Here is a 13,372-nt window from a genome sequence, read left to right as displayed (position 1 = left end):
TTATTTCACCTATAATCTACAATGAGATCAAATTGTTTTTGAAATTCAGTTATCAGGAAATCTTTACCCTGGAAGAATTATCATGTTTCTCCTTGTGGCCAGTGTAAATCCTACAAATGACCGCATTTCATTTCTAGCTACTTCTGGTAGGAAGATCAGAAATAAACTTGCAGCTCAAATTTTAATTAATCTGCAGAACCATCGGGCTGGAATGCCTACAGCCCGAATGCATTCTGGTGCTGACTTTGTTCGTTCCGTCTGTATCTTCTCTGATCTAAATTTCTAGACTCATACCTGGACAACTTACTATAGGGGTTCTTAAATGCTCCCTAAAAACACTGGAAAAGCAATGGGTGCAACAAATAAACACATGAACTGATAGCTCAAAAAAAAAAAAAAGAAAAAAGGACTAGATAATCCAGGTGTGCAACTGAAGTGGGAAGCGTCTTATTTACAGATGTGCTGGTGTCTTTACTGCTAGTTAATAAAGAGTGCTTAGGTAGTATTTCACTTATTAGGTCATGTTTAGGAACTTTGATTTTAAAATTTTAAGCTTTAGAACTGCATTATGGTTGTCAGCAGTTAGAAGAATGTTCTAAGGGTAATGAAAGTATAACCATTCACGTTAAATTTTATATTGCGAATACATAATGCTTTTGATGATCCGCTCTTGTTATTCTGAATATGTTCAGGTAGAGTAAGATATTTAGATACGTCCCCAGGTGTGTGTTTTATTCTACTCTGGGATCATAATTTGGGGGTTTGACAATTCCTGTTATTTTTCTCTTTTGAAGGATTGCCTTGAAGAGTTCTGAACTCCTTTATATATATGGTGCCCTGGACTCCCGAGTGAGAGCCTTGGTGTTCAGTATCCGATGCTGGGCTCGAGCACATTCGTTAACGAGTAGTATTCCTGGTGCTTGGATTACAAATTTCTCCCTTACCGTGATGGTCATCTTTTTTCTCCAGAGGAGATCACCCCCTATTCTTCCCACACTAGACTACCTAAAAACCCTTGCAGGTGAGACTGGAAGCATCTATTTTCTCTCTGACATTTGAATGGATAGAATTACCATGTGTTTTCAAAAGCATGTGTGTGTGTTTGGTGGTCATGTATTTTCAAAGCCTTATGAATCTAAAATTTAAGAGCTTTTAATTTTCTTAATGTCCAGCAGAGGTCATGAGAGCAGATGATTTGTGAAGCTGAGGCCTTTAGAATTTTTTGAGAGTTCTGTCTTGTGTCAGTTGGCAATGTTGTTTACAATCTCCTGAGCCAGTTGGAACCTCTCCCTTGGTTTACCAATCTTGGAATGACCTTGGAAAATAAATGTATCCCAGATGCAGCTTCTGATAGGATCCCAGCTTCAGAGATGGCTTTCCAAGTCTGAAGCTATTTCCAGATTTCTCTTAGAGATGCTAAAAACTGTTTCATGTTTTTTTGTTGTTTTCGTTTTAGCATCTTTATTGGATCATAATTGCTTTACTGAGATCCTAAATTTTTTTTTGTTGTTAAAGCTTATAAGGAATCGTAGGTAAATGGTTTTAAAATTAGTATACTATTTAATTTATATCTTAAATAAATTGAAATTTTGCTAGACTGCTGGATGAGATACTAAAGTATTACAGTCCTAAATTCTAAAAGGAAGATGATTCAGGGATGTGCTCAAAGTGTGCGCACTCCATCTTCTGCCCCTCCTGTATATTGCTGCCGAATGGTTCTTTTAAAGTACATCCCTGAATCGCCCCTGTTTAAAATCACCTTAAAGGAATTGTATTCCCTGTAGAATAAACCTCAAGCAGTTGACTTAGCTTGGTGTTTAAGATTTTCACCTGTAGCCACATCCAATTTTTCCAACCTCTTCTCCCACCATTTTTCTTCATGTGTTCCCACGTTTCAGCCAATATCACGTTCATAACATTTTCTCTTAGCTCTTTCATTTATGCTGTGTGTTTTTCTTCCTAGAATGTGCCTTTTCTTCTCTAAGTTCTTTTAAGTTCCCTTCCATGCCACTTTTCCTTACTATTCAAATTAGAAGTAATCTCTTCTTTCCTGTGAACACTGTAAGTGGTGGTACAGCTTGAAAGTAAGCTTTAAAAAAAGCTCCATGTGGCAGGTTAATGGAAAGTAGCAAGTTTTCAGGGAGGTGGAGTGGTGAGCCTGTGTCTCATCTTTGAGGTTGGGATAAAGGGCATCGTCCACGCCAGTGCTCATCTCATCGTTTGGTGTCCTTCATTCACTAAAGATCTGCTGGTGACTTACTATGTGTCAGGTGTGATTTTTGGCACAGACGATGTTCTCAGGTAACTCAGTCTAGTAAAGAGGTAAGAAACAAACAGAAAACATGGGTAGATCTCACCAGTAAGCAGCCTGGAAATAGCACTTCCTGCTCAGTCCCTGCTGTGTGCCCTGACGCTTCTGACTGCTCTCCTAGAAACCACTTTGGGGAAATATCATGGAATCTTGGAGTTCAGAAGCTAAGAAAGAGTAGAAACTGAAAAAGAGGAGGAATTGAGGCAGGTTTATGTTGGGGGTTGACTGCTACTAACATCGTGATTGTTCTCTTCCAGTCTGACAAGCGCTGCCACCTGCCACGCTCAGGCCCCTCGCATCCCTGCCCGGGGAGGTTTATACCGCTTCTCTCCTTCCCACTGCTCCATTCTTAACAGAGTGATTTTCAGAAATTCATGTCTAATTGTAGTATTCTCTCTCTTGAAATCCTTCAGTAATTTCCTAGTATCTTTTTTTTTTTAATTTTCACTAATTGTTTCAGAAAAAATATGATTTGTGAACTAATTAAAAATGACATGTTGGGCTTCCCTGGTGGCACAGTGGTTGCGAGTCCGCCTGCCGATGCAGGGGACACGGGTTCGTGCCCCGGTCCGGGAAGATCCCACATGCCGCGGAGCGGCTGGGCCGGTGAGCCATGGCCGCTGAGCCTGCGCGTCCGGAGCCTGTGCTCCGCAACGGGAGAGGCCACAGCAGTGAGAGGCCCGCGTACCACAAAAAAAAAAAAAAAAAAAAAAAAGACATGTTGAGTTTTTATTCCAAATCTATTTTAAACCCAATTTAAATTTATTCACATCTTATGGCATCAAAACCGACAAAATTAGTTTGTGAATTCCTTCATTTTCTACTTAAAAACACCAAATTAGTTGTTAAAAATTCTTCATGTTAGTTTTTAAACGTGGTCAGAGAAACTTCGGACCACTTCAGTTGCTTCTTTCCACACAGCACATTATAGGTGTGAATTGCCAACAATGTAAAGCGAATTTGATGTTGCTACTTTTTTATCTTTGGTTTTTGAAGTTCTAGTGAAATCTTGAACTTGTAAAATAATTTTTTGTGGATGAATGTATATGAAGGATGTGGTGAAGATGATTTTGAGGAGAATTTGTCAAAATATTTTTTTCCTACTCATTTAAGTATTTTTCAGAGTCCATGTTTTTTATACTTTCTGATTCTAACCAATGGTCGCATACTGATGTACGTTCAACAGTATATGGCTGAGAATAAAAACAGTGTTAAATCGTGAAATAATCAAGCCATCTTGGGCACTCCATAACTAAGCAGCTGAGGGACTTGTGTCCTGTTGCAGTCCCTGTCTTCTAAACTGCGCCTCTCATTGGATATTCAAGTAGAGGCTGTCGTTTGTGTTGTTTCACAAAGAAGACAGTGAGGCCCCGCCGACACGAGTGCCTACCTGCCTGCCTGCCTGCCGGCTTGTTTGTTAGTAGACGGCAGCGTCAATTTCTGGGCCGCCTGTTAGCACTTCTAGGACTTTGCCAGCCGCTGTTTGAAATCCAGAAGTGGAAGGCCAAACTTCTTATCCTTGTGTTTCGGGTCCTTCGTGGTCTTCGCTTTCCTCCTCCTCTTGTACCTTCCCTCTTGTGTGTAGATCGGGAGCTGCAGCCCTTCTGCACATCTCTGTGCCTTCGCTGGAGGTGGCCTTTTCCTCCTGCCTCCTCTTCTTGCCTGGAGGACCCCCTCATCATCAAGGCAGAGAGGACATGCCCAGTCCACAGACTTGCTTGTTAGCTCTTTCCTGGCTTCTCTCTCCCCGCTGCCTCCCAGGAGGCAGTGCCTTGTCGGCGCCCAAGTACCTGGAGCGCACCTGGCTGGTAACAGCGGGTAGACTGCTGTCGTTCTTGTACCTGCCTGCCTTGGCCAGGCTTTTCTAGGGCAGGCTGTCTGATTCGTCTCTGCATTTTCTGCTCCTGGCTTAGAGAAGTTCGGTAAATAGATTGAAATGATTGGATGAACATTTTAAAGTTGAAGGTGGTTTTGTACTGAGCATGCTGGCAAGTTTCGTATTTTGGTTATTCTTGAATTTTTGTTTCTTTATCTTTTCTTAGTCGCTACTACTTTCCCCCATGTGTCTTATTTTCGTGGGTTTTCTGCCCTTTTTTGGGCTTTGCTACCTTTGTTCTATTTACTTCTGTGTTTAATGCTTTTAATATAGCATCTTCCTCTTATACTCAGTTGTTTGATTAGAGCTCTTTTGTTTAGGATTCCTGCTTTTCTTTCCTATGACAAATTAAAGGTTTGAGGAAGAAACGACTGGGTAGTGTTTTCAGCAAATTTGATGCGGAGACCCCAGCACAGAAGAGAGCTTTATTTGCCAGCTTTCTGTGACCCAGTAACAATGTATTGAGTACCAGGCACTTGGCTAAAAAATTTTATGCATCGTCTCAATTTCCTAAGTTCACGTAGTTAGAACATGCTAGAGTCAGAATTCAAATGCAAGCACTTTTCAGAACTTATACTTTTTTTCCAACTGAAATATAATACACATCAAAGTGCATATGTGTGTGTGTGTTTGTGTGTGTGTGTGTGTGTGTGTGTATAGATTTTCGCAAACTGAACACACCTCTGTAACCGCCACCCAGATTGGATAAAGCACCTAGGAGTACCAGCTGTGCTCCTTTCTGGTCACTGTCCACCTTCCCCCAGCCCAGTCTCTTTTGACAGCGTAGATGAATCTTACCTGTTCGTGTCTCTTATGTCAAAGGTATCACAGAGTACATATTCTTCTGTGTCTGGCTTTTCCCTCTCAACATTGTGTTTAGGAGATTCACTCATCTTAGTGCATTTGTGGACCATTCATTTCCATTGCTATGTAGTATTCTGTTACATGAATATTCCAGAAGTTTTTTTAAGTTCTATTTTTGGTGGACACTTGGGTAATTTGTAGTCTGGAACTGTGACAGGTAGTGCTGGTGTGACTGTTCTGGCGCATTTCTTTTGGTGAGAACTGAACACAGGTACTCATTTCTGTCCAGTGTATCTGAAGAGTAGAGTTTCTGAGTCTCAGGCATCGGGTATATTGAGCTTTGGTAGAGACACTGGCAAACAGTTTTGCAAAGTGTGAACTCCCGCAGGCCCAGTATACAAGTTGTAAATGCTGTTGGTCTTTGCCAACACCTGGGATTATCGTTTTTTATGGTAGTTCTTCTAATTGCATGTGTCGTGGCATCGCGGTTCGTTTTGATTTTCTTTTCCCTGGTGACTAATAACATTGAGCACCTTTTCATATATGTATTAGCCATTTGGGTATCTCTTGTGAAGTTTCTGTAAGTCTTTCGCTTATTTTTCTGTTGGATTATCTGTCATTTTCTAATTCATTCGTTGGAATTCTTTACATATTCTGCATGTGAGTCCTTGGTCACGTGTTCTGTATGTATATGCGTATCTGTGCATCTCAAATACGTGCACACTGGTTCCCTTCACTCCCTTGATAGTGTCTGATGAAAAGGACTGTGGCTTTCAAAGTTCAGTGATATCAGTTACAGATACGCATGGTTATTGCGGACTTTGTGACTGTAGCTCGCCCTGTGGGCCCGTGCCTTCTACTCCTTTAGTCTCTCACTGTAGGCAACCGCTTTTAACTCTTCTACCTGCTCTGTTTAATATTTTAAACCATATTTCCAAAATAAAATCCTGAATTGCTGTTTCTTGATTTTCCTTTTTCTTTAGCATTCGGCACCGTCTGTGACTTCCCTTTATGGAAGAGGAGGAATAACTCTTGCTCCTGTAGGGCCCTCACACATACACACGTATTTTCCACCCCTCGTATTGTGACGAGAGCTACGGCATGATCTTGCTGTGCACTCTTGACACTGTTGTGACTATGGAAGCACTATTCATATCTGATCCATGCAGTAAACTAAAATTAATTTCCTTTCCTGCCCAACTTCTTATATTTTTTGGAGTTAATAGTTTTTAATATTCCTTATTTATTTTGTTTGCTTAGTTTTTCATGTACTTAACATTAATTGAATCTCAAACTTGCCATGAGTTATCTCAATAAATCTTTTCTCAAAATAGAAGCATCAAATACTCTGTTAATTAATTCTTCTTTGCCTAGCCTCTGTTTTTAAAAATAGTTCTTCATTTTATTTTGTTTAGTCTCATGTTAGAGGCCTTCCTCAGGTGTCTGGTAATCTTTGAATTTCTTCTCATGTTTGAATTAGAAACTAAACGCTCATCTGAGTCTCTGAGCCCGGGGGGAGCTTGCTGGCTGTGACACACGATACAGGGCCCGGCCGGGCTCTTCTCTGGGGCTTTGGGTCCCCACATCCGGGTCGTTCCTCTGGGGCTGCAGGCTCCCCAGAAAGGACTCTTTCGATCTTTTTCTCTGGCAGAAAAGGCCTGGCTACTGGCATGCTGAAACTTTGGCATTTATTGTGCCATTTATTGCATTTAGAACAGTTTTCCCACCGTCAGCTGTGTCTTGCATCTCCCAGTCTAGAGGTTCTTTCTTCTGTCTCCAGGATAAATGCGACATTTTCCATCAGGAAGAGACCTGGGGTCGGGGGAGGGTCTCAGTGCTTCTGTCACCGTCAGGCGTCCAGGCTGGGCCTGGCGCTTCCTGAGCCATTGGGAGCTCTGCCTGGACATCTGGTTTCCTCTTGGCTTTCTTTACTGCTGGTTTAGGACCCGGTGTTTGCACATTGCCTGAGTCATTGCTGCTTGTGCATCTGTTCTTCATCTTAAAAATGTTGGTTGCTCTTGGCTCTTCTTTTCTCCACCTTTAAGATTGTGTGTCATCTTACTGTCGTTTCAGTGGTGCTCTGGGAGGGGGTAAAGGTAGATGCCCGAGTTTATTTTGCCATCTTTACCCCAGAGGGGCTGAGTGTCACTGGAGCACGCGGCGTGATGGGGGGGGGGGGGCGCGTAGAAGGACCTGGCCTCGTCTGTAGATTAGCACGGGTGATTAGCAGTAAGTAGTCTGTGTTACAGATGCACACGTGTGAGGAACAGCATCTAAGTGTGAATTATTCTGGAGTCGCGTGAGCTACGAGGTATTAGAGCTGCTTTCAAGGGGGGATATACCCATGACACTCAGAGTCTTCACAGAGTTAGATCCAGGTACTTGAGAGGCGATCCCTTGGATGTGCATTTTCAAAAATCACTGGCTGGTGGACTAGAAGGGAGCAAAACGGCAACTGCCCGGGTGTGTTACCCCCGCCCCACCCCCAGATATTAAAGAGTTAGCCTCACAAGTGAGTGGGGCGGAGTCCCCTGCCACCTGCTGGCGTCTCTCAGTTACTACTGACCCATGGCATACCGGAAGGCTTGGCGCTGTTAATAGTTACAATAGAAGCGGAATGTAGTTAGTTATATAATTGTAGCTATTCAAGTTTAATTCCAGTAAACTCTTCGTATAAGAGTAGGACATGATAAAGGATTTGTTACCAAAGAAACATTAATCAGCTTTCCTGTGAACTTGGTGCCTGTTGTTATGCCCCTTATTTGATGCCTGCCCACTTCAGGTTGTCTGTTAGAGATGCACGTGGCTGGCGCAGAGTTGATTTTGGTTCTTTCGGACAGAAAGATGCACCTAAATAACTATATAACCCCGTAGATACGACTGTCTCTACTGCAGCCCCTAGTAATCTATCAACATATACCAACTCTTGCCAGTTGTGATCTCTCTGGCAGACTGTGAGTTATGGTAGTTCACTATTAGTTCCCTGACGAATGTGGGTACGTTTATCAATCTGGATATGTCTGTGAGAATGTTATTCAGTGAATTTCATTTGTCATATGTATCATGTTGAAAAACAGTAATTGCTGTACCAATCATTGAAAATCTAAAGATTTCCAAAGGAAGCGAGAAAATCAAATTTAGTAAATACATAATCCTGATTGTTTTCGTGTCGTTTTGAAGCTCACTTCAGGGGAAGGACTCTATTCTGAGTTAATTAAGGAGCTTACACGGCTATTTTGTCCACAGCTGAGAAAGTTCGTATTTAGTTAAGAATTTTTGCCAGTGTTTCATACAGTACATTTAAGAAGAAAGTCATTGCCGCGGGAATTAACGAAGAGTAATAGGGTATCTTACGTCTGAGTAGGTTGAGCATCATGTCTCTGTGGCAGTGCTGTCCAGTAGAACTTTCTGTGGTCATGTTGTACATGAGGGCAGCCGCTTGTTATCTGTGGCTGTCAGGCACTTGAAACATCGTTAGTGTGACTGAGGAACTGAATTTTTAATTTTAATGGCTGCATGTGTCTAGTGGCTGTTATATTGGACTGTGTAGCTGTTGTTTGGGTGATAGTTTAATAGCAGAAAAACGAGGGAGAGAAAAAAGGGGAAGACTTTAACAGCTGAGTTGTTTCTTAGGTTTGAATGCCTTGGGGATTTTGAAAAAAAAATGGCCCTATCTTAAATCAGAGGATAATTTTTGTCCTTTAAGTTTTACTACTTTGTTAAAAACTCTTTTAGTGAAGACCAGCAGTCATAGACACAGTCTGTTTTTCATCAGTGTACATTCCTAGAAATACTTTAATGTAGAAATACTTTAATGTGGATCTCATTTTTCTATTAGAATTATATTTCTGGGGGGGAAAAAGGACATAGCAGCTAAAAGAGCATCAATATATGTGACTGGCCTGTGTCACAAAAAATATAAACTGTTGATAATTTGAAATAATAAAACATATGCCCAGGTCCCATAAAAAGTAGATCTAAGTGGAACTGTATATAAGTTCTTCAGTTGTATAGTAGAGTACATAAAATTTGCTACTAAAATTAATAGCAATTAATTTTAGAATCCAGAATTAATGGTAGAATCTGGAATGCTTTTTGACAACTTAAGTCAGTAACTCAGGTCTTAACCAAAAAATAACCAAAATCATAAAAAAGGGGAGACAGAAGTTGGAAGGAATCTTGTTTATCTCTTTCTAAATTTCTTTCTGGATGTTATAGATAACACTCAGAGTCAAATATCAGCGATCATTCAGATTCCTGGTTGTGTGCCCGCTGTACGCTGGACTCTGTTCTTATGGGCTGGATGGGAGCGGGGAGGGAAGGTCATCACTGCCTTGATTGGACAGTGGCCTCTGTAGCCCCAGACTGGGGTCAGGGAGCAGACAGCATGCACGCAGTCATAGCGCAGTCGGGCAAGTGCCGGTGGAGCACGGAACAGAAAGGCTGGAGCGCCAGCTTGGAGTTAGGGAAGGCGAAAGCCGTTTTTAGGTGGCCACTCATTAGACTTTCCAGAATGGGAGTTTGCCTGCATGTTGTACAGTGGAAGGTAGGTTAAAATGGTTGCAGGATTTCATGGTAGCTGTATATTTATTGATAACTAGGGAAATGTTTACCTCTGAAGATGTATATACTGTTAGGAAAGGTGAATGTTTAAGTCCACTGTGCTGTTAAATGTGTGGTACTGAATCCCAGTCACTCTAGAGGCCTGCATCTTAGAAATTACTGGAAGGTTTTCAAAATTCTTAGAACATTCAATTTGTATGTATCATGGATGAATTGTTGAAAGTAAACGCACAAAAGGGTGATAAGACTGAAAATGGAAATTAAATATTATTGATCAAAGATAGTGCCAGGGTTTAAGTTGGTGAAAGATGGGAACTGTCTACATTTTCAGCTAGAAAACTGATGACCTCAAAAGATAGATTAGGAATCATCGAGTGTTGATAGACAATTCTAGTTTGCTAAAGTACATGTGAAGTTAATTTTACCGAAGTAAAATTGCTCTCAAATCTTTTTTTAATCGAGTTTTAATCTTACTAACCGTCTATACTATATATAAAAAACACTGACTAATAATAGGGCACATTTATCTGTAACTTTGATTTATGTGATTATAGATTTCTGAAATAGGGAATATCTTTGAAATAGAATGTTAAATATTTTTCATTTCTGTTTATTTAAGATGCAGAAGATAAGTGTATAATAGAAGGCCACAACTGTACATTTGTTCGCGACTTCAGTAGAATTAAACCTTCAGGAAACGCAGAAACACTAGGTAGGTGTTTTCTTGTTCTTTGTTCCTTTTGGACTGAAACAGACTTTTTTATTATTTTCCTTGTTTTATTTTCTTACAGAATTACTACTGAAAGAATTTTTTGAATATTTTGGAAATTTCGCGTTCAATAAAAATTCCATTAATATTCGACAGGTAAATACTGTTTCAATGTTTGGTTATTAGGTACATGGTCTTCTACTGCACTAATATTTAACGAGTTTAGTTTTCAAAGCACTGTAACAAATGTCATTGCATGTCCCCTCTGTGGTGATAGACGGTAATAAGAAAGCTGGTGCCTTAGTGGAGCTACATGACTTGGCTAAGATCAGTCATCTAGTGTCTGGAGGAGCAAAGGCCAGCTCTTTTCAACTTCTGCCTTTGTCACGTGGCCAAGTAACTTTGTGTCACTTACTACTAATACTGTGTCCTTCAAAATGTGGAATATATTCTGAAAGCTTTTTAGAAAGCATGATTTTACGTATAGTTCTCTTTAAACTGGATTTGGGTTTCTATGAAAGAAACAGAATACCTAGTCCCAAAGATAGATGTGAGTGATTCCCTCAGTTTGAACCCTTAGGGTTTAAATTACTTAGGCAAGTGAATTATGATTTGGGTTCATCTGAGTAGCTGGAATGACAGACATTTTCCCTAAAGAGAATCTATCGGAGTAAACCCTGAGCAAAACTTGTTTGCACGTGGGAAATACTCGAGATGGCGCTCCGGGTCTGTTCTGCTCAGTGTGTAGGTATCTGGTTACAGCCCTTAGAAGACGGGCTTCATAAAGCACATACTCAGATATTGTTTTTGTTTCTTCAACTCTCCTTTTTTCATTCTTCCCTAACCCTTATTCTGCTCATGGAGATCTTGTTTTTAACAAATAAAAAAGAAAGAAAGTGTGGGGTTGGGAGAGGGTGGAGGCACAGCGCTCTGGACTGCAGTCTAGAAGGAAGAGGGCACGGAGCATAGGGAGTTCGTCACCCTTTCTGCACCCTTACCCCTTAAGGTTCGGGGATGGTGGTCAGGCAGGACCCTGCTGGGCAGCGGCTTGGGAGGAGTTGGGGAATTAACGGGCTGCTCGCGTCGGAGACCTGACGGCTGGCTTTGCAGTGTCTGAGTCATACATGTGGTGTCATCTGCAAGAGGAAACGATTAGATAGGCTAGTGGATCACTGATGTTTGTGTGACTCGAGCTCTAGCTTTTCTTTTTATTTCTGTGTCTTACCTGGCAGAGCCTTATTTAAGTTGGATCTTTAGGAATGTAGATGGGAAACGTCTAGTGTTTTTAAATGAATAATCCTTTGTTCCTTCTCTTCCTTTCTCATTTCATATTTGTGCAACATTAATTACTATATTTAATTTAAGGCTTCTGATTTTGTGTGCTTCTGTTCCCACTGTAATAAGTATGTTTTTAGCAAGTTTCAAACATAACTGTATCTTGTTTGCTGCCATTTTTCTTTTTCATATTTTTTTTCTTTCCCAGCTCTGTTCTGTTAGGTAAATATTATGTTATTTTAAAAATACTTTCATTGGTTGACTCAGCCCAGATACCTCTCATCAGAGCAGTGACATCATCATCCGTAGCTCATAAACCTAATTTACTTTTCTCTAAAGAATATTCATAAAACTACAGTGGAAAAAATCAGTCAGAAGTACACACACACATATACACTAACTCATAACATGCATATATACCCACTCCCCTTGGGGAAGAAACTCTTTACTCTGTAAAGTTAATGCTGGTATTTTGTGCATTTTTGACGTTTTATTAAACCAAACAGTTTTTATATCTGAGCCCTTCATATATTTATACATCTTTGTCTTCCTTGTAATTATCTGTAGGGAAGGGAACAAAACAAACCTGAATCTTCTCCACTGCACATTCAGAATCCTTTTGAAACTTCTCTCAACATTAGCAAAAATGTAAGTCAAAATCAGCTGCAAAAATTTGTAGATCTGGCCAGAGAAAGTGCCTGGATTTTGCATCAGGAAGATAAAGATCGCCTTTCGCCATCAAATAATCAGCCCTGGGGGCTGGCAGCCCTGCTGCTACCTTCTGTAGCAAATAGTATGTCTCTTGCCAAGAAGAAAAAGAAGCCTGCAAGTGAAAGAATTAAAAACTTGTTGGAATCCATAAAAAGTGAGAGTACAGAAAATTCCACAGCCACCAATGGGTAAAGAGCAGTTAGTACTCAGGCATGATGGCTGCTCCTTCGCTTTCAGAACTGGTTTTATCCTCTAAGGTAATCACTGGACTGCCTGGAAGAATGGTGTGAAATTCTGGCAGATCACACTTTCATCCGACGTCTCTGTTTCCATGATCTTCTCATTGGGCCCCTTAAACTGGTCTGACATTCTGCGATGTTTTCAGTGTGAAAGCCAGTGGCACTGTATTAAAACGCCAGCCATGGGAACAGGTGGAAGAAGATTGGAATATACTTCAGTTAAAATATACAAAGCAAGTGGGAAAAATTAGTTTTACAATCAAACCATTGTTGAAATCTGCATCAGTCTCTGGGTGTAAATCATTTAGAAGGACTTCTAGGCATGTACATACGTAGGCAATGAATACAGTAAAGCTGCAGAATTTGATAGCACTCTTTATTTTTGTATTCTTCAAAGTACTCGTATTCACATATAAATAAAAGCAGATGGGTACTGATTTCCAAAAACGTTCATGTTTTTAAAACAGATGAATGCAGACACTTCAGTTACTACATTCTAGGTATTCTAAGCCAAATATATGAAAATACTAGTGCGCTGTATTTAAAAATATTACTTAGTTAATTTTTCTGTTTTCAAAAATAAAATCCTTTTTCTACTAGTATGTGGTATTGCCAATATTCCTTCACTTCTCTTTTAAGAATTCCTTTCTCCCTGTGGGGAATAGGTATGTATTGAAATACTATTTCCATTACATTCCCTGTAGAGTAACTTTCAGTTTATGCAGCAAATATAGAGTTGGAAAATACACACTTGAGCCAGCTGACTTCACGGTGAATTACTCAGCCGCTTTGGGCCCCAGTTTTCTCTTCTGTTAAATGGGGATGATAATAGTGCCTCCTTCACCAGATGGCTGTGAAGGTTAAGGCGAGGCCCATAGGAAAGT

The 13,372-nt window shown here is 40.5% G+C and overlaps 1 protein-coding gene across 1 annotated transcript in view; it reads left to right on the top strand.

The window, feature by feature from the left end:
• MTPAP (mitochondrial poly(A) polymerase) overlaps positions 1-13,088 on the top strand; it is a gene marked incomplete at its 5' end in the record, with an annotated part of 28,644 nt that extends 15,556 nt beyond the window's left edge. Inside the window, 4 exons of the mRNA XM_082833959.1 lie at positions 795-1,021; positions 10,174-10,266; positions 10,346-10,419; positions 12,106-13,088. Coding sequence (XP_082690085.1) covers positions 795-1,021; positions 10,174-10,266; positions 10,346-10,419; positions 12,106-12,441 — 730 coding nt within the window. The 3' untranslated portion in view covers positions 12,442-13,088. The remainder of the gene's footprint in view (positions 1-794; positions 1,022-10,173; positions 10,267-10,345; positions 10,420-12,105) is intronic.
• Between the last annotated feature and the right edge of the window lie 284 nt (positions 13,089-13,372).

The sequence above is a fragment of the Leucopleurus acutus genome (genome assembly GCF_964270905.1).
Source record: "Leucopleurus acutus genome assembly, chromosome: 1".
In the NCBI taxonomy this organism is placed as follows: domain Eukaryota; kingdom Metazoa; phylum Chordata; class Mammalia; order Artiodactyla; family Delphinidae; genus Leucopleurus; species Leucopleurus acutus.
This window is presented reverse-complemented; position numbering and strand designations above follow the sequence as displayed.